The sequence below is a fragment of the Macrosteles quadrilineatus genome, unplaced genomic scaffold (assembly GCF_028750875.1).
Source record: "Macrosteles quadrilineatus isolate MER2022 unplaced genomic scaffold, UCM_ALF_1.0 Scaffold_3__2_contigs__length_128488019, whole genome shotgun sequence".
NCBI lineage: Eukaryota > Metazoa > Arthropoda > Insecta > Hemiptera > Cicadellidae > Macrosteles > Macrosteles quadrilineatus.
The window spans coordinates 48,141,690-48,165,845 of NW_026542596.1; the positions used below are offsets into that span (position 1 = coordinate 48,141,690).

A 24,156-nucleotide genomic window follows, 5' to 3' on the forward strand; every position below is an offset into this window, starting at 1 on the left:
CACAACTCTTCAAGATAACATAACGCTGTCTGTTGTTGGTTCGCAAACTATTTTTAAATTACATGTTTATAGCTATCGGAAAAATTAATTCCCTTTAGGGAAATTAGATACAAATAAAAATACGTAAATTAAACAAAAAATGCACTAAGAATTTTTTCTATGCAAACGTTTTTTTTATCATAGTTAAAACTAAAATAATTATTTCTGACCAACAATTTACTTGTTGAAACTACCCACAATTTAAATTAGGAAGTGTGTATGTACGAAAATAAACAAACGTAGGCCTGTGCATTAACATTGAAGAATCAATTTGTCAATTTAACCTAGCTCCTGCAACTACACAGCTACATGCCGCAGCGCATACCTGCTTCTCAAAGTATCCTTCGTTTGCAGGCGCTTTTCAAACACAACGATTTATTTATCTTCAGCTCTGGGGAATTTTATATATTAACACTTAAAATTTTCGTAGACCTCAAACAATTCCAACACTGATACTGAATAATTTCCGTAATTCTGTCGTTGATAAAAAATCTTGAGACTATCATTTTACCCGAATGTAGTTATTTTTGATCTTCGAATGATTAGTTACGATTTGTCACATTCACAACTGAGTGTTTGGAGACCCATTGTGCTTACAATGGAGTTTGACGATCAGTAGTGAACTTGTTTAACTTTTAAATTTAGTGAGTTCAGTTTATATGGAACTACTTTATTAAAAATATTACTGGTATATTTTTGGTTTACTTAAGTGTTTTCGCAAAACTGTTATTTTGTCAAAAACGTAGCCATCTTATTTCAAACTAGTAAAATATTTTGTTTACTTTAACTCTGTACTGTAACTCTGATTTTCAATAATTGACAATTATAAGGGAGTTTGCAGGGTTTCTTTATACATTGACTATTGGATACTAGCATTGAGTATAAACATAACGTTACGTATATACACAATGATACTAGCTTTAAAATAGTAGCGCCTACAACAAACTTGACAAGCAACCGCAAAACATTCTTGATGTACACTGCGGTGTTTTGAAATTGAAGGCGCTCTTTATCAATAGAACAAATTTTATATGTACGAGAATAATATCTTTAAATGTTATTACTATTGACTCTGTCAAATATGATACATTAAAATTTCAAAAAATCATTTAGCTTTATTTAGCAAACTTTTTCACTTATGTTACTTTTTATTTAAAATTAAATATAGAATCAACTTAATGATTCAGTTTAAAAAGGCCAGCTTTTATTTGGCGATTTTTTTACAAGAATATTGTGGTAGATCGTGTTATTAGTTTTTACCATAAATTCTATGAAATATCCATCATACGATCGAATTTATTTAATCAATGCAACATTATTTTGCAACTTTTGTTAGTTTGTAAATGTAAATGTTTTAAATGTTTTTAAAAGTGCCAATTTTCCTTTATTTTATAGGTATTGTGATATAGGTCTAAAACATTGCAATCAATTAACTTGACAAATTTTCTCGGAATAACTTTCAACGTTAAAAATAGCTCAATAACGATGCTTTTCTCAACCCATCCTGCCCTACATGATTCTTATTTTCCTGCTATCATTTCCCAACAATCTTTACCAAGAGGATGTCCGCGCTGCGTTGCGCCGGTTGCGCTTTCCTGTTATTTGCGCAATCTGCTTCTGTGCTTGCACAGCTCGCTAATTATTAACATTGAGTTTAAACGCAAGCTTTCAGGTCCCGTGGTTGGCTAGTGATTACAGGCACTCTGGTTTCACCATGCAACCTTGCAAGTCGTCGATTATGAAGTCAGAATCAGACAATCTTTTCAAGTGGAAAATCTTACTTTTTTCAAGTTGGTTTTTTCAAGATTAAAGAAATGAAGTTGTAAATTAGGCGTTTCTTCCAGCAGATTGTTTGATTTAGAATTTGCATAGAATACGTTCGGAGATTAGATTTTTCCTCTAAACTTAGAGTTTAAGAGAATAGTAGGCCCTATTATTCTTTTATAAATAATGTCGAAATTTGTATTCATTGCCTTAACCTTTGATAAGGGGTAAATATATTTCTATGTTAGATTTGTAGCCAGATTTAAGAGGGAAATTAACGTAGTTGCATTGCGATTTCGACAGATTTCTTATGTAAATTACTGTCAGTTCAACACACCAACTTTTTAACCAAGCCAAATTGAAATGATTATTTTTCGTTAACTATAAAACCTAATCCCTCAAAACCCCTAAAATATTAACCGTTTTATAACACTAACACTGAAAACCACAAATTATTCGTATTGAGGTTTATTTGGTGTGTTTTACAATACTTTTTGTTTGTTGCGTTGGCTTCTGATAAATCGAATCCAATTTTTTCTCTTTCCATCGACCTCGGTCTCCGTCGATTTCGCGATCCGGTTTCATTTATATCGATGTCCGTCTGTTGTAATAGTTCACTCAAGGCCACCAACTCCTAGCATTTCCCCTACATTGAATAAGAGGGGGGTTATTCAATGTTGACGCCCAATTTCGGTTATCATGTCATAATTAAATTTTTACTACTACCATTTCATCATAAGTCATTCCCTAAGTTTGACTTGGTTATAAAGATTGTGCCGAATCTGCGGTATTCGGCAGAATTTAGTAATTTAGATCAGTGCAATCTGTAGGTGGCTCACATCAACTATGGCGATTTTGATCAAATAAAAACTGGCTTCAAATTTAACATGGGGATGGAATGTCTAGTTGTATTGATAGTCAAAGCTACTACTTTGTTTTATCAAGGGTGCCTTGTGGACATAGAACATTCTACTGGTATCATGGTGGATACTGATTATCTTGTTTTACCAGGAATTTCAAAGTTTTATTTTACATAGGAAAGTACACCGAAAATCGGTATTTTTTATGCTTTGTCTTTGAAATTCCTAAATTTCTTCACTAATTACCGATCGAATTTGCATAGTTGTTTACTAAAAATGTACTTGAGTTTTTCGTCGTTAAGGTACAATTTCAATAGTTATTTGTGTAACTAGTGTGTGAAGTGGCACTTTGCGCTCGTGTTATACATTTGCTTTTTTCTACAGTTACTATAAAGCAGAGAAATATTATACGAGTAAAAAATTGTTTTTGCAATTGTTGTAATTATCGAGATTGAGAGTCGCAATCAATTTAGCCATCCCAAAAGTGTAAACTTTTTTAATTTAATTACAATAATAATTTTCATTTCACAATTTACCTTTCCGTTTTAAAAAGCTTTTTAAACATATTGTTATTACAAATTATCTTGGATACTACAGTACTGTTTCATCGACTATATAGGTAAATTTAATGGGTTTCATTTTCCACTACCGTTACTACAATACCAAAGTCTGTTGATACTTTGATATTTGATCGTTTACAATTAATGATTATTTGAATCCTTAAACGAATAGACAAAGGTTGCGCTCAAACTGCACTAATCAACATTTTTTCAAACTGCACTAATCAACATTTTAGGGTAAATTGTTCCAACAGTTAGTTTAAGAATACCATAAAATTCCCGTCGACGCTACCAGTGCCCCTTGTTCTAAATACAGATCCGTGTGTTGTTGTGCCGCACTCCAGTTGTGCGGCCTCGCATCCCGACCTCGGGTCCGGGCCTCGGTCAGTTCGCGATTCACCACGGAGGCACGGATGACCATCGGTGAGTTTGTCGCACCTCGACCCAAATACATGACCTTGGCGACAGGTCTCTGGCTGTGGTACTAGGAAGTACTAGGAGGACGGTTTGAATTAACATCTTCTACCTGTAGGTTATAAGGTGATGAGAATGTTTTTCTTAATTTAAAATTGGGCAAAGGTGTGGAGGTTTATATACCTTTGACTGTACATATTCAAAGATGAGTGAACTCTATTTAATATAATCAAATCTAATTCACTTCTAATTTTTGAAATTGTAATTTTAGTTCCTGCCTTTAGGTTTAGATTGTGAAATTGAAATATATTCAGTGATTTTCCCAAGGGAAATAGATTATTCTGATAAAATGTAACTGTGGACTGTCTCACTCATTACTCAATACGTAAATATATTGTTTTTTTTGCTAAGCAATAACGAGACTTTATTTATGTATAGCCTAACTTTGTTAGTCAATCTCTTGAGAATTCGAAGTTATTTTTTTTTCTTAGGGTTTATTTAAGACCTTGAATGTATACCTAATTGATAAATTCTCATTAACTAAAAAAAAATAGCGGGGGTTCTTAACAATTAATGTAGCCTAAGGATTGTGGCCACAACATAACCATAGTAAAAATGCCAATTTTTACTGAAATTGCAGCCAAGGATCTATTTCAAAGTCAAAATACTTTTATTTCCAAGATATTTTTGCAAAATAAATGGAATACAAACAATTTCCTAGCATATGTCTTAAAAACTTGTGTGGCGAAATAAAATGTAATTCAGAACTTGGTGAAGAACTAACTGATAGGTATAGTTTGGATGTTCGAAAACACTTTTTATATTGTAAAATCGATTTACTTCATGACCAGATGTTTTAATACTATCACAACTATCAAAATAGGAAAATCTGTGTAGCGTTGCAATGGTTTTGTGTGTCGGACGGGAAAGTGTAGAGTACATGAAGCGGCGATGCACTTTCTATGGTAACCACGGAGTACAGCACCAGTACACCAGTACTTAGATCCATTATTGTACTGAGTCTGCTCGCTTTCAACAATTAGCCTCAATTTAGGCCACTGTTAATGTTCTGTGCAAAACGGTTAGGAGATGTGATTGAATTGCGTATACGAATGGGAGAAAGTAGTTGGAACATGTTGCGTTTAGGCTTTATTTAATGTGTACAAAACGTAACAGTTTAAATGCTGCTTAAACTAACTAATTTCTCATGTCAACGTTTTTCTACACAATAATAATTGGAAGTTAGGTCAATTCATTACATAATAATTTTTAAATGTATTGATACCGTTCTTATTTTAATCAACCAATAATAAATTTCGTTATTTCATCGGTATATACATAGGTTAAACGTATATTGCTACACAATTTTTGTACATATAATTACTGTGACTTTTAGTTTAGTTCCTACCATTCTTGGTATATACCAATACTGTACAGCACTTTCAGTTGTATTGATTTTGAAATCCTACTAATATTATAAATGAGAAAGTTTGGATGTATGGATGTATGGATGGATGTATGGATGTATGGATGTATGGATGTATGTTTGTGACAAGTGAACGCGAAAAATACTGGTCGGATTGGGCTGAAATTTGGCATGATGATAGCTCACATTCCCGATTAACATATAGGCATATTCTTATTTCAAAAATCCTTTCGGGCTCCGCCCCAGTGGCTCTGGAGTTTCTTATGTTAACCTTATGAGAAATGGAATTATTGAATCTTAACAGCTGTTTCAATTAAACAAGTTGGTTCTGTTCTATGATGTTCAATAGCATTAAAGTTACAAGGATTACCAACAGGGTGCAACACTATTATTTCTTTTACATTTATGACAACAGCTAATTTGCAACCAAAAGGTGAGTGAGCGTAGCGAACGAACTTCAACCTGGAGGCGAGTTAGCGTAGCGAACGAGCTCCAACCTAAAGGTGAGTGAGCGTAGCGAACAAACTTCAACCAGGACGTGATTGAGCCATGCGAACGAGATAATCTTGAAAATTAAGAAGTTAAACGGGGCAAAGCCCGCGGGTTACAGCTAGTAATCTATAAGTATAAAAGAGGATGTTTGTATATATATATATATATATATATATTTGGCAGTGATAGACACCGCTGAACCGATTGCTACGAATCTTGGTACATACGTGTAGAATTTCATGGAATAGGTTTATACACCATCAATTTCGTGATCCGTCCAATCGGCTCCGCCCCAGTGGCTCTGGAGTTTCCCATGTTAACCTTATGAGAAATGGAATTAATGAATTTTAACAGCTGTTTCAATTAAACAAGTTGGTTCTGTTCTAAGATGTTCAATAGCATTAAAGTTACAAGGATTATCAACAGGGTGCAGCACTATTATCTCTTTTACATTTATGACAACAGCTAATTTGCAACGTAAAGGTGAGTGAGCATAGCGAACGAACTTCAACCTGGAGGCGAGTTAGCGTAGTGAACGAGCTAACCTGAAGGCAAGTAGGTGTAGCGAACGAGCTCCAACCTAAAGGTGAGTGAGCGTAGCGAACGATCTTCAACCAGGACGTGATTGAGCCATGCGAACGAGATCATTTTGAAAATTAAGAAGTTAAACGGGGCAAAGCCTGCGGGTTACAGCTAGTTTCAACTAAAACATGTTATTTGTATAACAAAAATGCATTTTCCTATGTAATATAATTAAATAGTATCAACGGAATTTGTGTTTTCATAGTGTGTACTAAAACATTTTACTGTATAAACCTTTGAAGGAGGAATATTAGTGTTCAAAAATTATAATCAAAGTGTCAGTGCGATTTGTACAAATATTTCCACTTAATGTAGGCCTCCTAAACTCTTGATTAACTGCAACATGTCACTTTATTTGTCTTGGATTTTTTCACTAGGAAAATTCCTGAAAAAACTATTAAAAAATGACACAAAATAAAATATTTCAATCAGAATGCTTTGATGTAGCTCAATAATTAACCAAATGTCTCCAAGGACGTTGCAATGATATAACAATCAATTGATCTATTTGTTTATTTGCATTTTATGACTAAACCACTTAGCGGAACTCTTTGTGAATGAAGACTTGTGAACTGAACTTGCCGCAATTGCGGTTTAAATCGCACTCGTAAACACATCAAACCGCTCTAATTGAGTGTGACGGAATGTCTGATTGTTTCAACAATGGTTTCCCCTTCTTCCCCCTCCTCCGCTCTCTCCCACCCCTCCCCTTGTCTAACCACAGCTGCACTGCAACAATGAAATCTCGTCAGTTGCTCGGTAGACGTGAGCGAGTGCTAGTGGACGACGTCGATTCGTGTTCTAACCTGGTGCTTTGTTTATGTTGTCACGTGCTTCACACAGTTTGTGGTTCTAGTTGTAACTTTGGTGCAACGTTCTGTTCCTGCTTTGGAAATGAAATCTACCTGTTTAGTTGTGATTTGTTAAAACTTTGTGCTTTCGCGTAAATTTTGTGCACTACTGGTCCGTTACTCTTGTGTTAAGGTTGTAGTGGTCAGTAAGTAATTGTATGTAAGTTAGAGAAGATTTCACTTGAAGGATAGAATCTTAATACAAACTTTTTGTGAACTAATAGTTATTTTGACCTAGTTTACTAACCTACCCTAATGGGTTTGAAATGAACCTGTTAGTTTCTCACTCTGTTGTTTTCTCTCCTGTCTTGCTCGAAGTTACGTAGCAGTATGCTGTTGAGATGAAGGTACGTCACTACCCCGGCCACGCCACCGCCATTGGGCCTGCCATGGAGTTCCACTATGAAGCCAACTGGCAGGAGGTGAATCAGAAATGGGGCTTGCAGGAAAATGAGAGGAAAACCGCGACTGTCAAAGATATCTCCAGGATAGGTGTCAAACTACCGGGCTTGACCAGTAGAGTAGACCATGATAAATGGGAGGACCTGGACCAGACCCGGCGGAGTGTGAACGCAGAGTCTCCCAAGAGAACGCCGGGCTCGAAAAATAGTTCGACACATTCCTCTCTAGAAAGACAATTAAAAAATGCCGACAATAAGTTACCAAACGGGTTAGACCTGAGGAAGAACGGGTCGAACTCGAATAGCACTTATAGCGAATTAGAGAAACGTTACCAAATCATCACCCCCAAAGATGTGGCTAGCATTCCGGAAAATCTTGGGAAGATTGTGCTCAAACATTCAGAAAAGTCCGAGTCGAAGGCCGTTAAAGACAGAAGTGAGAGAACGAAGACTGTAACAAACAAAGACAGTGATAGAAGTAGACACCATGACGAAAAGGAATTAGTTCGACCTGAAGTCGCAAACGGAAACAGAAGTGCGTTACGCCAGAACGGGAGAGAGCTTCCGGAGTTTAAACCCCCTAAAGGAACTGACGATGCGATGTCCGAAAACACCGATGTCTCTCGACCTGTACCTCCAGTAAGGACAAAACCTTTACACCAACGCAACCCTAACGATATAATTACACCTCCCCCACCTAAAATCAGATCTGGAACCTCGCCCGGGAAATTTAGGGAACCGCCGCCAGTTCCGAAGCGCATGGACGCTTTCATAGACGATCAAATTCTGCCGAAGATCTCCTACGAGTACATCGGCTACCCGACAGAACAGGAGGAGTTTCCGAAACCGAAGGAGACGTTGGAGTTGCAGCCGATCCCTGCTGAGCTGAAGCCAGTCAGAGTTCAGCCTCGTCAAGATGAGATAGTTTCCTCGTGGGCGGCGAGGAAAAGACGAGAGATGCAACAGGAGAAACTGAGAAGAAAAGCACAAGTGTACAACCACCATCCGTACGAGGATATAGACTCTTGGCAACTAGAGGACGACTTGTACAACGGTGACGTCTCCAAAAGAGGCAAATCCAAATCTCAAAGTGATGGTTCCACCAGCAGCAGACAAAAGTCAAACAGCAGCGATCTTCTCCGCGAAAGCTTCAGGATAGACGCGAAAGAAAGGACTTCCTCGCTGGATTCTGATTTCGACCGCGTACCTTCCAACGTTTCAAACTTCAGTGACTTTAGAAGTGTTTCCATGGAGAGTGTGAAGAAAAGGACTTCACCGGTGGAAAGTGCGATAGAGCCTGATTCTCTGAACCCAGTGGAGAGTCAGGAGTCGGAGTTCATCATTCCTAGGCCCAAGTTGATCGTTCCTGTGCACACGTATGGCATCAGGAAACGACGGACGGGGAACATGTTGCATTCCTCGAGGAGAGGCAGTGAGGTGGACACTGTGGTCAGTGGAAGTGGACATACTACGCTGGACAAGAAACATCACACATCATGTCCAGGTAGTTCATCTAAAGTTTGCACCATAGCCAGGGTAGATTAGGACAACGACAGAATGGGGTTAGAACCAATGATATGTTAGTTTTGTTACTGACCAAGATCAGCTGTTCTTTAGCGTGGACCGTTTCTTAAATTTCAGTGATTATGAACAGCTTAGTCCAGTTTCAAACCACCACAAAGCTTATGACTATTCTAGTACCATGAGTATTATAACAGAAATGGTACGGTATGGAGCATAGAAATAAACAAATGACGTCACTGGCTATCTGTTCTATCTAATCGTGGTTAGTACTGTTCTAGGCAATAACTATACCTCCTCAGGTACCTATACCTAGCTACTTTAACGTTTTTACTACCTACTCTAAGTATGCAACGTTTTATTTTTGTAAAACACCGTTTTATAACTTATTAACCATGTTAATATTGTACAAACAAAGTTCAATGATGCAAATTGATATTCAATCCAAAGCTCTCAATGTAAGTTAACGACCTCATCTATACTATTCTAATAACATTCTTGGGGTGAAATGGATGATAGAAAATAGCAATGCGGCAGTCGCTGTAACCGTTGTTGAGATTTCATACATTTCTTGCTCCGTGTTTTGCTGCTGTTAAAATCGTCAGCAATCTTCTCTTGTCACTTAACGTTCCGACAGCTACGACCCCGCTACTTGCTGTTCGGAACGGTTACTGACACTGTTATTTTATTTAGTTACTGAAGGACTCTATAATCGAACAAATTTATTACATGCCAAAGAGATCAAAATTACAGCATACAAGCATTTTACTAGAAACTCATTAGAGTTTCCACTAACTAACAAGAGATACTATGCTTTGTCAGTAAAGCTTTGTATATTGTTCAAACCGGATATAATCGAAGATTCCAGGTAGAAGACAATAACAAAACACATTTACTTATCGGATGAAAACTAATTGAGATAAACTCTTTTCGTTCCCCATTTAAGCTCATCTAAGCTCATCTTAATCCTGTCGGTTGTTTACAAGTCCGTCATTGTATAAAGTCGATTAATGACGACTTGAGTAACAATTTCAATCCTCAAAATTACTAAATTGAAGGTTAACATCACTGTATCCTATAATTTGGTTCTCACGGAACTGACTTGGTCATTTTAGCTTTTTTATCGAGTCGTGATTTTTTTAGCTTTTCAATCTTGACCAAAGATACTGCCTTCTTGGTAAAATTCTCCCTCTTCAAGTATTGAGCAGGTTGTTCCAACATCCTCGAAACACAAACGATTGTTGCGAAGATCACGCTGCGTCGATCCTTGGCTTGTTATATGCAGGACTGCTAGAAAGGAGGTGTTGCAACTGATCCTTTCATTTGCGGCTTGTTTCGCAACCAGACCTTGAAACTGGTTTATCAATAGAACTCGACCTGGATTTGATTTTGTTGAATTGTTATGACATTGAGTGCTCACGTTAGCCATTACAGTAAGATATCCCCATTCGCTAATTGCATTTTCCAGACCTTTTCGAATCTATAAATATTTCCCATCCGTTTGGTTTCAAATATTTTACCAACGAAATATCTGAAGAGAAAAACTATTTGATTTTTCAGTCAGTCTGAAAGAGTAGGGGGGATGTTTTCTAAAACGACGGTGTTATTTGCGTGCATACCAATGTCTTCCCATCTTATGAGCTTAACATGTAATCAATTTGTACTAAATCTGTTCAAATTGAAAAAAAATACATTGTCAATCAGAATCGCTATTTTATAATGATTTGACGTGAATGTCCTATCCCCCATCGCATTCTTCAGTTCATTGGCTATAACTCGTCCGCTACTCGAGTAAACGAACTCTCACTCTCTATGAATGACAGCCCGCATTGTTAAGGGAACATAAAGTTCTCGTTGTAATAACCGTTGTATAAGACTTCTCCAGCGCTGTACCAGCCGCGCCCTCTCCAGACAGCTGGATATGAGCACAGCTGCGTTATAAAATCAGCTGTTTTCATCGTTGTATTGTTGATATTATATTTCTTTCGATATTCACTTTTATTACTTTTCAATGAAATGGCGACCCAATCAGTTTAAAGATCAGCCTGTAGCTTTTATCATGGATAGAACTATAGTTCGGCCGCGTAGAAAGCGACCTCCTCCAGCATTGGTTTAGCATTAGCACGCAGGTCGTTTTCTAAGCGGCCGAACTATAGAGATGTGATTCCCATGTTCAAGGTGTAACCAGTTATAAAGTAAACCGTAGAAATTGAGCCATGGAAAGATTGCGCTGATGTTAATCGTTTCTGTCGAACATGTTAAATTGATTACCAAGCCAAACTGTGTATTATAGCGAAGTTTATGCCAATTAATAATAAAATAGTACAGATATTTCCCTTCCTGCACACTAATCGCTTCAAACATTACTTCAGGCTTTATTTGCGATCGCACTAAAGTTGAAACTTGAATTGAAACTGTGCACGCAGTGAGCGGCTCATCAAACTATGCTCTATTTCAACAAAATTGTGCTTAGGCTGGACCAAATAGATGGAAGCTCTATGACAGGACCCGAAAGTTAACGATACTACGCTTTTATAACCGTTAATAGTGGCGTTGTGATTAATTTGCATTCATCGGTTTTTAGTTTTCTTTTAAATTTTCGATGCTATAGTTTCGTTGCCACTTTATACCACAGATTTAAGAGGCTATCTTTTATCTGTGTTTATAATTTGTCGCAATTGCTCTGCGCAACTCCCCTTCGTACTGCGCAACTGCCCCTTCGTACTGCGCAACTGCCCTTCGTACTGCGCAACTGCCCCACCTTCTGCGCATGCTCTGTGCCGCGACCGAGCATGTCATAAATGGGACGTGCGATCGATTAATTAGCAGGGCTGCCAAAGCAGTGAAAGTCTGTGATGAAACAGTGTTGCCAACCGACTTATTGTTGCGTTAATCAGCTGATTCGATCCTGATGGTGAGAGTGATAATTTTAGTCGTTCCGGCGTTTTGAAACAGTTCTGATTGTGGGTTGCGCTGAATGCAGTTGCATCTGATCGCCCTTTGAATTGGATGTTATTTTTTACGTAATTTTAAGACTCTGTACATGTTTGTATGCTGTTAGGTTTTCTTACTGTTTTATACCATTTACCACTTATCAGAGACACGATTATTTTACTTCATCTATTTTATTCAGCCTTATAACCCCTAAATGCTAAAATAAAAAATTACAAAACAGTGGACAACAACTTTAGTATATTTTCTGAAAATTGAAAGGAGTATTTGTTCGCCTACAACAAATATTGACGACTACGTTCGTATACTTGACCTAAAACGCACAACGCATCTTAATTCATAGAAATCAATAGATGTGTAAACTTTTCCAGGTAAAAAATAGTTTTGGAAGGTAAACAGTTATTTGTACGATGAATTACGACTTACGCAACCAAAACTAATCATGTCATTAGTCAGGTTATTACTTTTATGATAGACCCTAAAATACTTTTAATGCGAACCCAAACGTTCCCTTATACGTGAATATCTTTCGACCAAATTTCAATAAATACATCATTTTATGAAAAGAAGCATTTTGTGAGAAACATAATCTCCCCGATATAAAACAATGAGCACAACACAATTGCATCCAAAAGTGCATCGACCCTTTAAATGGCTTCGCGCCTCCAACAAGCCGACCTTTGTCCCTTTAACAAGGCTTGGAATTTTAATGAGCTTAATCAATTGAATGCGAACGCTCCTGCTGAGCAATTGAGAGGCGGGATTTAAATCGGACAGATGAGCCAAGATATGCGACGCAGACTGTAGTGCGGGTGGGTATTGTGTTGGAAGTGACGTTAAGAGTGTTTATAGTGAAGAGGATAACACTAACAGCGATCATGTAGGAACCGCTTAAGAGGTCAGTCACTTCCTCTTAGACACATCCTCTTCTGCGATAATTAATGTTTAAATGTCAACTTAGGAATCATGCTAATTTATTTTGTTTTTTTTTCGGGTGTGGTTCTTTCATGTTAAATGTAGTCTATACCTTTTTAAGTGCTAAAGGGGGTTTAAATATTGTTTGAAACATTTAACATGGATTTGTTATACAGTTGAACCTCGATTACAAGTCCAATTTCTAATTCCTTGAATTAATTTGATCTCTAAACACATATCATTGTAAATCTCGTTTAGAAGTCAAGTTAACAAGTCTTATTTAAAATCACAATAAGATTCTTTTGAATTTATGCCGTATTTAGAGTTTTTATATTTTTTCTTGGGGTTTTAGGTATTTATATTGTTAGGTTTTATAGTTAATAATGCAAAATGATTTTTTGAAAAGTGGTCAATATCTGTTGGATTTTGGGTTGCCATTTGGCCAGTATGAATTGCACAATTCTAGTAAAAAAGTATTACATTAAGGCTATGAAGAAAATCACTAAATATTCCGAATTTTTCTGTTTGTTCCGTTCACAAGGGGGTTGCCAAATAAATAGGTAGGGTAAATGCTCGTAGTATTTTGAACGAAACTGCATCAAAATTGGCATGGATATTTCTTGGTATTTACTCAGGGGAGGTATAGAAGAGGCTACGATGACAGCTGAGGGCTTCTTATTAGCTGAGGGAACGCCATTACCGTAACAAAACGTTCAACAGCCATCGGCCTCGGTGGTCCATAGTTAACGTGCTGGGCTGATATACTATACTATAGGTCCCGGGTTCGAATCCCGCTGGTAGCAATGACTTTTGTCCAAGATTTTTTATTATCATCAGCAAGTTTGGTTGGTTTGGTTTGGTTATTACTGTTTAATTTTATTATTAAGTCATTATAAAATTTTAATTGAGCAATTTCTAGTTTTATTAATTTAATAAACAGAATTATTTTTCCGATTACTAAACTTTTGTTATATTACTGTATTTCTTTATCAGCAAGTTTGGTTAGTTCGGTTAGGTTATGATAGTTTAATTTTATAATTTAAAAATAGTAAAATTGAATTGGAGGCATTTATAATTTTATTTTATGAACAGAACTATTTTTGGGATTAGTAAACCTTCATTGCCAAAGTCCTCTCTACTTCAGCGCTGTTCACGGAGGAATTTGGAACTAAATGCCTCATTTGTACCTCCCCTAAGTCAGACCCAAATTTCTTACGTACCGTGTTTATGTTCATCAAATACAAATACTACGTTATAAATAATTTTAAATGTAATATTTTAAAGACATAAGCACTACTAGGACCAAAATTGTACCATAAAAAGTTTTCCATTTCTTAGAACAAAATTTTAACCAACAGCCTTTTAGTTGCCCTAGGCAAATACGAGTATGGTATTTTGAATTACTCAATTAAAATTATATATTCATAGTAGTCTACGTGTAAAGTATTAAAAACTACTGCAGACAGCTGTGAAGTCATCATGTTTGTATCTTAGTAACCATTTACACATTTCGATCAGAATCCAAATTTAAAGGTTCCTAATGTCAAATGAACAATCTTTTAAAGCCACATTATAGTTGGCAAGCCTAGTTTTCCTACTTTATTTCTGAACTGTACTATACCAGCAGTTCGCGCAAGGTCAATGCCTTTTGATTTGAATAAATGAAAAATGTATGATCTGTCTGTAGATCGGCGTGAGCGTCGGTCAATCAAACGTTGACTAAAGATCAAAGTCGATCATATTTGACAGCGGTCTGAGACTTCACGTGTTGTTTATCTTGAACATATTTGACTTTTAAATTTAAATATTCATCTGTTCCTTCTAGCCGCATACGTAAAATGGTACACAAAAATTATACCGAAATTGATGAATTACATTATACTAAATGCGACTCTTATTTTCAATTGAGTCATATTTTCAAAACTTGCACGCTGAAGAAATTCGCAATGAATATTCTCACACAATTTATATGATGAAACTAATTGTTCTCTTGTTTTAATCCCGTTTTTATCTGAAGGTCAGAGACCTCGTCAATTAAGATAACATGCGTACAGATTAAGTCTACCGCTACGCTCGGTTGTTCCCAGCAAAGTGTGAGAAATCGTGTAATTTACGCACTGAACACGGGACAATAGTGTGGGGGGTAATACATTGTTCAGCTCATGGAGGTGTTTAGTATGGCGAATATGGGGTTGAGTTCATAATACTATAATGTTCTGTTAAAATGTACGGTGTGCAATGGCAATTAGTGTTAGTTGTGAAACGGTGTGTTTATTGAGAATATGTCGTCGAGTTAATCATAAAGAATACGTACTTTGGTTGGTGAATTTGGAAGCCACATCTTGAAGCAGGGCCTGTTCAAGAGGAGGGCCGCTATAAAATTTGAAGTATTAATTTTGTGCCTAGCTATGGCAATGCATTTGAAAGGGAACGCTCTGAACTCTACCTTTTGTTAGATAACACAATGACAAACGGCATCTAGGTCCAATAACGTCCTCGTTTGGAATAGAATCGGCGACCTTCAGATTTGAAGGCGAGCACTGTAACCACTCGTACCCAGGTTAGGCAGTCAGGTTAGGGTTGGTTATAAAATTAAGTTGCGTTAGTTGACACCACTTAAATTTCACCGAGCAAATGTTTATAGTGGCGACCCACTTCTTGAAAAAAAACCCTTCAAAATATTCTCTCGAGTGTATCGTGTTTGGTTGTCGAGTTTGGTGAATATATTGACAACGCATAGTTGGGTTTGCCATTTGTTATAGTACTCCGGTTTCTTGACCTAGTCACAACTCACACCCGACAGATTCGTTTTATCACACATGTCTTTGAAGTTACGATGTGATATCGTCCAGTCACTTTCTAACCCACTTTCCCGCTCGCACACAAGAACACTCTCTCTGGGCGGGATGAGCTTTCGCCGCAGTCCCTGCGCCTAGGATCAGTACTGCGATATTATAGGCATTTGATTGTGATAGGAAAATCGTCTTACATTGTTGCTGAGATACATTGATCGTCGATGAGTATTTTTATATTGCGATACACAAATGTCATGAGATCGATACACATGTACTTTAGTTAATCGATACGTCAGTACCCTAATTCCTCAAGTTTAAAATCTAATCTTTTGGAATCGTAACTGCGATAGTTGTAATAGGGCAATATTTAACATGTAGACACAAGTATGTTTAAATTTTTCTCAGGGTCAGGATTAAAGACTAGTGTTCACATCCCCTAATGCACTTATGTCTTCTTATTTGGTAATTATACCAATTATCATTATTTTTCGCTCCTAGGGTTTGTCTAGAAATTCACTGCTATGTACACGTACCTAATTTACGTAATGAGAAAGATATTCTTGTTACAGTACTATATATTTTGGACTGATCTATCACAAAATGCGTTTACCACTGATCGAGTAATTCATGAGCCGTGTCAATATTGCAAATTTAACAGCGGTCTAGTCTCGGTCTGAATGTCTAGACTTCGCCATCTGATGTGCCGGAATTGAAGCTGCATCGTCGGTCAACCATGAAGATGAACCGCGGTTTCTGTCTTCGCTGCGGTTATGGTTCTGGCGGTGATTCTCTAAATTTAATTTATAACGGTGTAGCCATTCAGTTAGGCCACGGAGTGAACTAATCATTTTCGCTAGATATACATGTCTTAGACCCTGTTTGATGTGCAATCCTGAAATGTTGTTCTGCTATTCTGGCAAGGATGAGGGTGAATGCCCGGCGGGGGCGGTGAAGGCGGTGGGGGCGGTGAAGGCGGTGAATGCGGCACAATGACCGCCTCTTTAGTCTCAATCCTAATTATCCTTCTTGGTCGTCTTGCTGTCTAGTGAGTTGTGTTTCCATTAGGAATGCTAAACCCAAGTACGATCACGAAGTATGGTCTCTGGTACGATATTATTGTGAATTATAAACGATGTACAAAGTTTTAAGTTTTCCTTTAAATTTATACAAATTGGTGCTAAATAAAATTGCATATCTTGAAATTGTGATGAGCGTTTCCCTGGAATGAAGCTATTACTTATTTGTGGTGGTCAAAATTAAAAATAGCAAACAAAATTTCTTACGAATAACTAAGAAATAGTTTTGTAGCACTGCTTTAGAACAGTATTCATTCAGTGTGTCAAAAGATTATGAAGCATCATTCTTTCCGTCCGACCTTTTGCAATTACTGAAATTATGATGTCAGCTCTTATTATTGATTTGTATACCCTGCTGTTGAAGACCTCCCATCTATATTGACCTTGACCTGCTGTTGAAAGTTGTCGTACAAATAGGACATAGTTAAATGAGCCACTCACAGAATGTGCTCCAGTCGAGATTCCTATATTATATTCCTAATTTGATACTCTGATAGGTTATGTGACAGCAGATGCGGTATTTTACAAAGCATCTTGTCAGCTTGGGTGAAAAAGTTGGCGTATGTGACCCAAATCAGTAATTTACATTAGCTAACTCCCTCGGTATTGGTATTATACAACTGAGTGAAACGTTATAACGAGATGCCTAGTTGCATTAGGCTTTTTACACCTCTCGACAATTTGTGATTGCAATTCAGCGGTCTTGTTTTTACACAAGTACATCAGATTAACTATAGAATATTCAACAATCCGGATAGTGCTGCGATCTGATTTAATAATCAAAACCAACAACTAAAATTCAATAGGTTCATGATTATTTCTCCGCCCACATACTCATATCGCTTTATTCGGTCTCACAATATACAATGTTTTTCCTTGTCTCAGACGATGTATCACGGTAATTTCTGTCTCGGCTTCCTTTCGGTTCCACTCCTCCAGTACCCAATGGCCCGTGTGGGGCTTCGCCCCGTGACAGGTACACGGTACATCGCCGAGAAACACGACCCGTTCATCCGATCACGCGACGGTAACTAGCGGGCATTTGGCACAACAAGGGAATTACTTTCTCATAACCGTCACTGCAAAAAACGGCCTAATGCCGTTGTCGTTACATCGTTAAAATGATGTTTGCCTCAGGCGATTTCAGTTTCCATTTACCGCTTGTAATGCGTTGCATGTTTAGGATACGATTCCAAAATTTAAAAAAATCAGGTGTTGTTAGTAGTCACGAATACTAGAAAAATACTATTTTTCTAGTATTCGTATTAGTAGTTAACGAATCAAGTTGGTATTGTTCGTCTGTTCGATGTTGCCACGGCCAGGAAGTTTCGTCGACACGGCCAGTGCCATCTGTATCTAATCGTTCATCGCCAACAGGTGACAACTGACAAGTGGCAGTGGACTGAGGTCAGGGGAAATATATTTAAAAGAACATGTTGAATATGTCGTTTGTGTATAAACAGTTTTATAGAACGGAAATACATGTCGGTGGTACTCGAGTAGAGTTGTTCTGGGTTCAAATATTATCATAATCTGCACAGTAGGCTACTCACTCAATTCGGAGGTTCCCTTATGGTAGCCAAAGTATTAAGAGATACTTAGTCAATCTATAGAAATGAGTTAGATTTGTTGTTTTGCGAGTTATGAAAATGGTTAATCTATGGGGAAGTGTAATATACAATCAAGTGTAGAAGTACCTTACATTGATTTGTCCTGGCAGTAACAATACTTGAAGATGCAGACGTTTAGAATATTTTGAACTGAAACCAATCTAAGATAGAAGAATCCAACCCCAAGATAAACACACGTTGTCTTAGGAGAATAGTCCTCACCTTACGTCTGAAGGTTGTTGGTTCGATCCCAAGTGGAGCCAATTTTTGACCTTTGTGCTTTTTGTCATCAATGGTGCTTCCCATTCCAGGTGTGAGGACCTCATTAGTGCGGGAACCCCCTGTCTTTGCATGCCAAATTAGGTCAAGGATTTTCCGGTAATTTTAGGCCGAGGTCCATTTGACCGTCTCCCGGGCCGTTCTCTCACAAACAGCTTAAACAAAATTTCAACCACTCACGAAATACAATAAAATCCTCTCCCTCTGTAATCCTATTTGTGCGGAATATCTACACAGCGTCTACTGCGCCTCAAGACCTCTAGACCTCTTTACATAACCCAGCACAACGTAGACAATCTACAGCCAGACCTTTCACTAGCCTTGGCATTTGCTCGCACCGAGACATTTGCTCGCTCCACCCAGTAATGTAATATCCTGTTTACTGACCAGCAAGCCTTTCTATTTCTGTATACGTTAATTTCCCCCAAGGGCGTCCTGAGGGATTCCTTAGCTGAAGACTGTTGATTTTGGATTGCGTTCAATGGATATGTTTATACATTTTCTGATTGGGTTCAATCAAGGCCCCACTAGAACAACGTTAACAATATTTGGTTATTCTCTTCTTTGATGGAATCATTCAGCCTTCTCTGATTGATGTTTTGTATATATTTTTTGGAATGAGAAAATTATTCGGTCTTGTTGGACCTACCACTTAAACCATAGCTCCGAATAGCATAACTTTGAAAGGCACTGATTCGAAATACATTGTTTCCTATTTTTACATTTCAAATCAATGTCTTTTTGAGCTCGCCTTCCAAAACATACGTTTTTGAGGTTTGGCTGATAGCGATAGCGCACCTGCTTTCACTTACGGATCAGGGTCTTAATTACTGTTTTTTTTTCGGATCCGGCCTTCCAGAGAAATATGTTACTAAACTATGCCTGATCACATTCTTTCAGAGCACTGTTTTTCGGAGTGACGCCTTTCCGGACAACGCCGCGTACATCTCTGGCCGTAACAACCTTAGTGTTTTTTAACAACCAAACTACTAATAGTTTCTATAACATTATTTCAGTTTGACCCTGAGGAAATGCGACTTCTTTCGTCCTCAAACCAAAGTCAATTTAAAACAACCTCAATGTCTCGTCTTTTTCTCTCTCTCAGTTTCATCAGTCAAGACAGTGACTAACGCTGATGACGGTGATTCTCATCTCTGCAACATCATACTAGAGCCCTTCCACTGACCGTCGACTTGCAGTCTTCTCCCAATCTCCCAGTTTGCTTTCTTTCACTTCACTCAATGTACAGTAATGTTAACCTAATCATTTTCTTATAATTTCTTTTTTGTAGATTATTTTTGAATTCGTAGGAAGTATATAGTAAACCCTACTCCGACCTCAGTTAAAGCATAACTCCTTAAAGTCACTTCTTTTCGAAATGAGGGTCCTATAAATTGGTCTTCAGATTAGTGTTAACAATTTTTTTTATTTTAGATTAAACGTAGGGCGATTAAGTTATTGTATATCCATGATAAATCTTGCAAGTGGAATTGGGATGATGAAACAATATTTATTTCCAGCCAGCGTTTTTCCTGCCCTACAAAATATTTCTGACGAAATATATCTCAGTTTACTGAGACGGTCTTATCAGAATCGTCTTAATTAAGACGTAGAAACGGATTTAGAGGCCTTGTCTTCGATAACCTGGTTACAGATCGTAAACAAAAAATGGCTCATGGATTATAAATGTTTATCTTAAACAACATCATTTAAAATATCCTTAAATTTGTCCTAATGTAGCCTATTTCGGGCTCATCTAACTCAAATTGTTGTACTTGTCTCCTTTTGTTCAACGTTTGTTTAAGTATATAATATTTTCTATTGATGTAGATTGGTACAATGAATGATAGTTCAAGAAAATTCATATTCAAAATTGTATACTCCAGTTCGAGACAGGTCAAAGCCAAAACGGAAAAGAAACAGTCATAGGTTAATCGACTATCATTCGATTCAAGAATAAAGTATACAGGAAAATTAGCCAGTCCTCTATCACAATAAACTTACTTTCTTTAGTCATTTTATAGGCCACCTAAACTAACTGTGGTAAAAAATAGTTTCACAATGTTATTCATTTATTAATTAGTTAATGATGCTCTAATTAGCAATTTATTAATTAGTCGCATGGCTGTAGACCTAATTAGTCAATCTCTGACACAGATATGAATGACATAATGTGGGTTTGTTTATGTCATGTGATACTAGTCTTACAGCATGCAACACAAATACACAGACACAGATACAGATATCTTGTTTTTGTGTCTGTATTGCGTCACAGTTATTTGTGTATGTTGTTGTTGTTGCGTCATTAACGTAACCGTTTTGCAGTTTTTTGTTTGTTTTATAATTTAATAATATTTAGATTTCTTAGTTAGTTAAGTTTAGTCCTGAAGCAAAAGACACTATACTGTTGGAATTCTTACTGCAAACAGATTGTACATGAACAAATCGTTTGATAATGTTCGGAAATATATTTAGACCTACAACAGTCATACTTTTCCCTGTGAATACATAAATAATATTATTATGATTGATTACGATTTGATACTTGTAAAAAATCTAAAAATCTAAGTATTCACTACAATGAGATAATTAAAAATACCCCCGTCGCAGCAAACCTGCAGCCTAAGTGAATTTCCATTTGCCTGGTTTGATTTTCAATTAAATCTATTTCAATGACATCAGGTTTAACGAGTACCTAGGTTTGCTGCTACAAGGAGGGTATTGATGTCTTTTTCAGGTAAACATTAATAGCTTAGTGAAAAATAAATAGATTTGCCTAGTTTAGTCTAAATATTTCCTTTAACAAGCAAACTACAACAGTTTACTTATTCTCCGTAAAAATAACATGATAATTTTAAATTTACTACTTTTTGAGATTTTTCCGTAACCAATAACCGTACAAAAAGCTTCAATATACTAAATAATTTGTTTAAGCTCTTCAAAATGGTCTAGAGAGAAATTGAGAAATTTTATGTTTTGAGGATGAAAAACGAGAAAAGCCAATTTTCACCCCATAAATCACCCCATATAACCCCGGTCCCAAGGTCCGATCATGCTGGTTCGCGAACTCGTCGAATAAACGTAGGTTTACACGTTTGTACCAAATTTCGTCGAAATCGGATCATTTTTGCTCGAGTTATCGTGCTATACCAAGGAACCTCATTCTCGGATTGTTCAAATGCTGTTTACGTGTTAAATCCTTTCTCGCTATTCATCTGCGTGTTGGAGACTTCAGCAAAAGATGGATGAAAATTACGGATATTTAAAAGTTATGGTGTGATGTTTCTAAAAGGCCTACCATGTCGGTTCTCAATCCCATCCTTAGAATCTGTTTGACGGAGACTTCAAAGAAGTTTAGACGAGGGTGTTTTAGGATGCATCTAGCTGCCCGTGAACAGAAGTGGAGGTTGTTTAGGTTACTCAGGTTTGTTTATTGTTTACTGTAGTAGGCCTAAGTGGCTCCCCTGCAGGCAGCATGCTGCGTACTCTGGTCAGCGCTCAGCACGTGTTTACTCGTCCATATACGTAACGTAGCTTCTTCAAATAATTACAATTATTTTGAAGAAAGTATAATTACTTAAAGAAGTATTTTTAATTTTTCTTCCAGTGTTAATGATACTGTTGTATAACGAACTTTTATCTGTCAATAAAATATTACATTTTTTGTGTTTTTTTTACCAAGAGATCTTATTTTGTAACTTTTGATTCGATCCTGAGAGAGGTCACTTTTTTGTTGGTTCGAAGTTGGACCCAGCTTTTGATTATTAGTCTATTGGGCGTTTTAAGAATGGCCCTGCTAAAGAAGTTGGTCATCCACAACAAAGCTACACCATCCTTCTCACCAATCTTTCATTCATACTTGGATTAAATATCTACAGTCACCTCCCCGGTAATAATTGTTGATATAATCATGTAAATAAAATTTATGAATAGTCCAGTCAATGAATGATCCAAAAGTAGGTGTAGAGTGCGTGAGCAGGTAACTAAGCGATTCCTTCAGAAACTTGTTCAGGGGGCTTAGGGTGTTAACATACCAAAAGTCCTGACTCCTAGGTGGTGAGCCAGGGGGTGGAGGGGGGGAAAAGGGGGGGAAAAGGTACGCATTTTGGGTTTTTTGATTATATCTCGAAAACTATCAACTTTTTGTATACTATAGTAAATTATAAAATTGAAGAAGATTAAATTTTCTACAAGAAAAGTACATAATGTGTTTATTTTGGTTCAACAGATTATGAGTTATAACTTATTTAATTGATATCTTATTAAAATACTCCTTCCATAAGAAATACATGTAAATTAGTATGCGAAATGGGGCGAATCCTATCCGCCCAAAGGAAATATAACTGATATTCTGGAAATCTTGACAAAATTTCCAGTAATTTGACACTTTAATCATGAAATTTTGTCAAAAATTAAAGCGAGGGTGAGCGTTTAAAAATGGGATGATTTAAGGTTTTTTTTTGTATTTCCAATAAAAAAACACCAAAACTCGACATTTTGTTACCTCGCCCTCGCCTTAATTTTGGATCAATTTTAATGATTGAAGTGTCAAATTACTGGAAATTTTGTCAAGATTTCCAGAATATTATTTATATTTCCTTTGGGCGGATAGGATTCGCCTCATTTCGCATACTAATTTACATGTATTTCTTATGGAAGGAGATTTTAATAAGATATCAATTAAATAAGTTATAACTCGTAATCTGTTGAACCAAAATAAACACATTATGTACTTTTCTTGTAGAAAATTTAATCTTCTTCAATTTTATAATTTACTATAGTATACAAAAAGTTGATAGTTTTCGAGATATAATAAAAAAACCCAAAATGCGTACCTTTCTCCCCCCCTTTTCCCCCCCTCCACCCCCTGGCTCACCACCTAGGAGTCAGGACTTTTGGTATGTTAACACCCTAAGCCCCCTGAACAAGTTTCTGAAGGAATCGCTTAGTTACCTGCTCACGCACTCTACACCTCATTCCTTGACTGGACTAGAAACCATAAAATTGTCACTTTTCTTCAATCATCTAGTACGAGGAAAAACACAAATATAAGTTTAAACTAAAGTGATTTAGATTCTTTTATCGTATTTACCATGAAAATCGATTACATAGATTTTTCAGCATTGGAACAAAATAAAGGTAATGTAGACTATACAAGAATGGTCGATGTGAAAAGTAATGCCAGTTCTTATCATATGTTTTTACAATACTTGATATATAAAGAGTTCATTGCATTGCAATCGCTGCGATGCTAATTATGGAAAAAGCATAGTTTTTTCCAACTTATTTCGCTGTTGTATTGTGTTTAATTTGTTATTATTAATTTGAGTCAAAGTTACAATGTATATCCGGTCTTTGATTCCGGATATAAATATATATGTCACGAAAATATACTTGATAAGAGTAAATAATTTTTTAAAATCGTGATTTATCCGGTGAATCAAACGCATAGTCACGTAGGATTACGATTCCAAGCTGAGAATCCCTGAAATAGTATGAGAACGAGGATAAACGGAAGATACAAGTTATCTAGAATCAGGCCACAGCGATGTCATTGTTGTCAGATGACATCTTTATATCAGATGATGTCACTCAGCCAAGCTATTGTGCGTTCCACGT

At 36.8% G+C, this 24,156-nt stretch overlaps 1 protein-coding gene across 6 annotated transcripts in view; it reads left to right on the forward strand.

Annotated features, from left to right (window-relative positions):
• LOC128989670 (cGMP-dependent protein kinase, isozyme 2 forms cD4/T1/T3A/T3B) overlaps positions 1-24,156 on the forward strand; it is a 224,681-nt gene that overhangs the window by 144,279 nt on the left and 56,246 nt on the right. The window contains exon 1 of one of the 6 annotated variants that reach the window (XM_054411639.1): positions 6,911-8,893. The exons of 4 other annotated variants lie outside the window; for them this stretch is intronic. In XM_054411639.1, coding sequence (XP_054267614.1) covers positions 7,330-8,893 — 1,564 coding nt within the window. In that variant the 5' untranslated portion in view covers positions 6,911-7,329. Of the gene's footprint in view, positions 1-6,910; positions 8,894-24,156 lie in introns of those variants that run through there. One more of the 6 variants, XM_054411638.1, reaches the window with a different exon arrangement.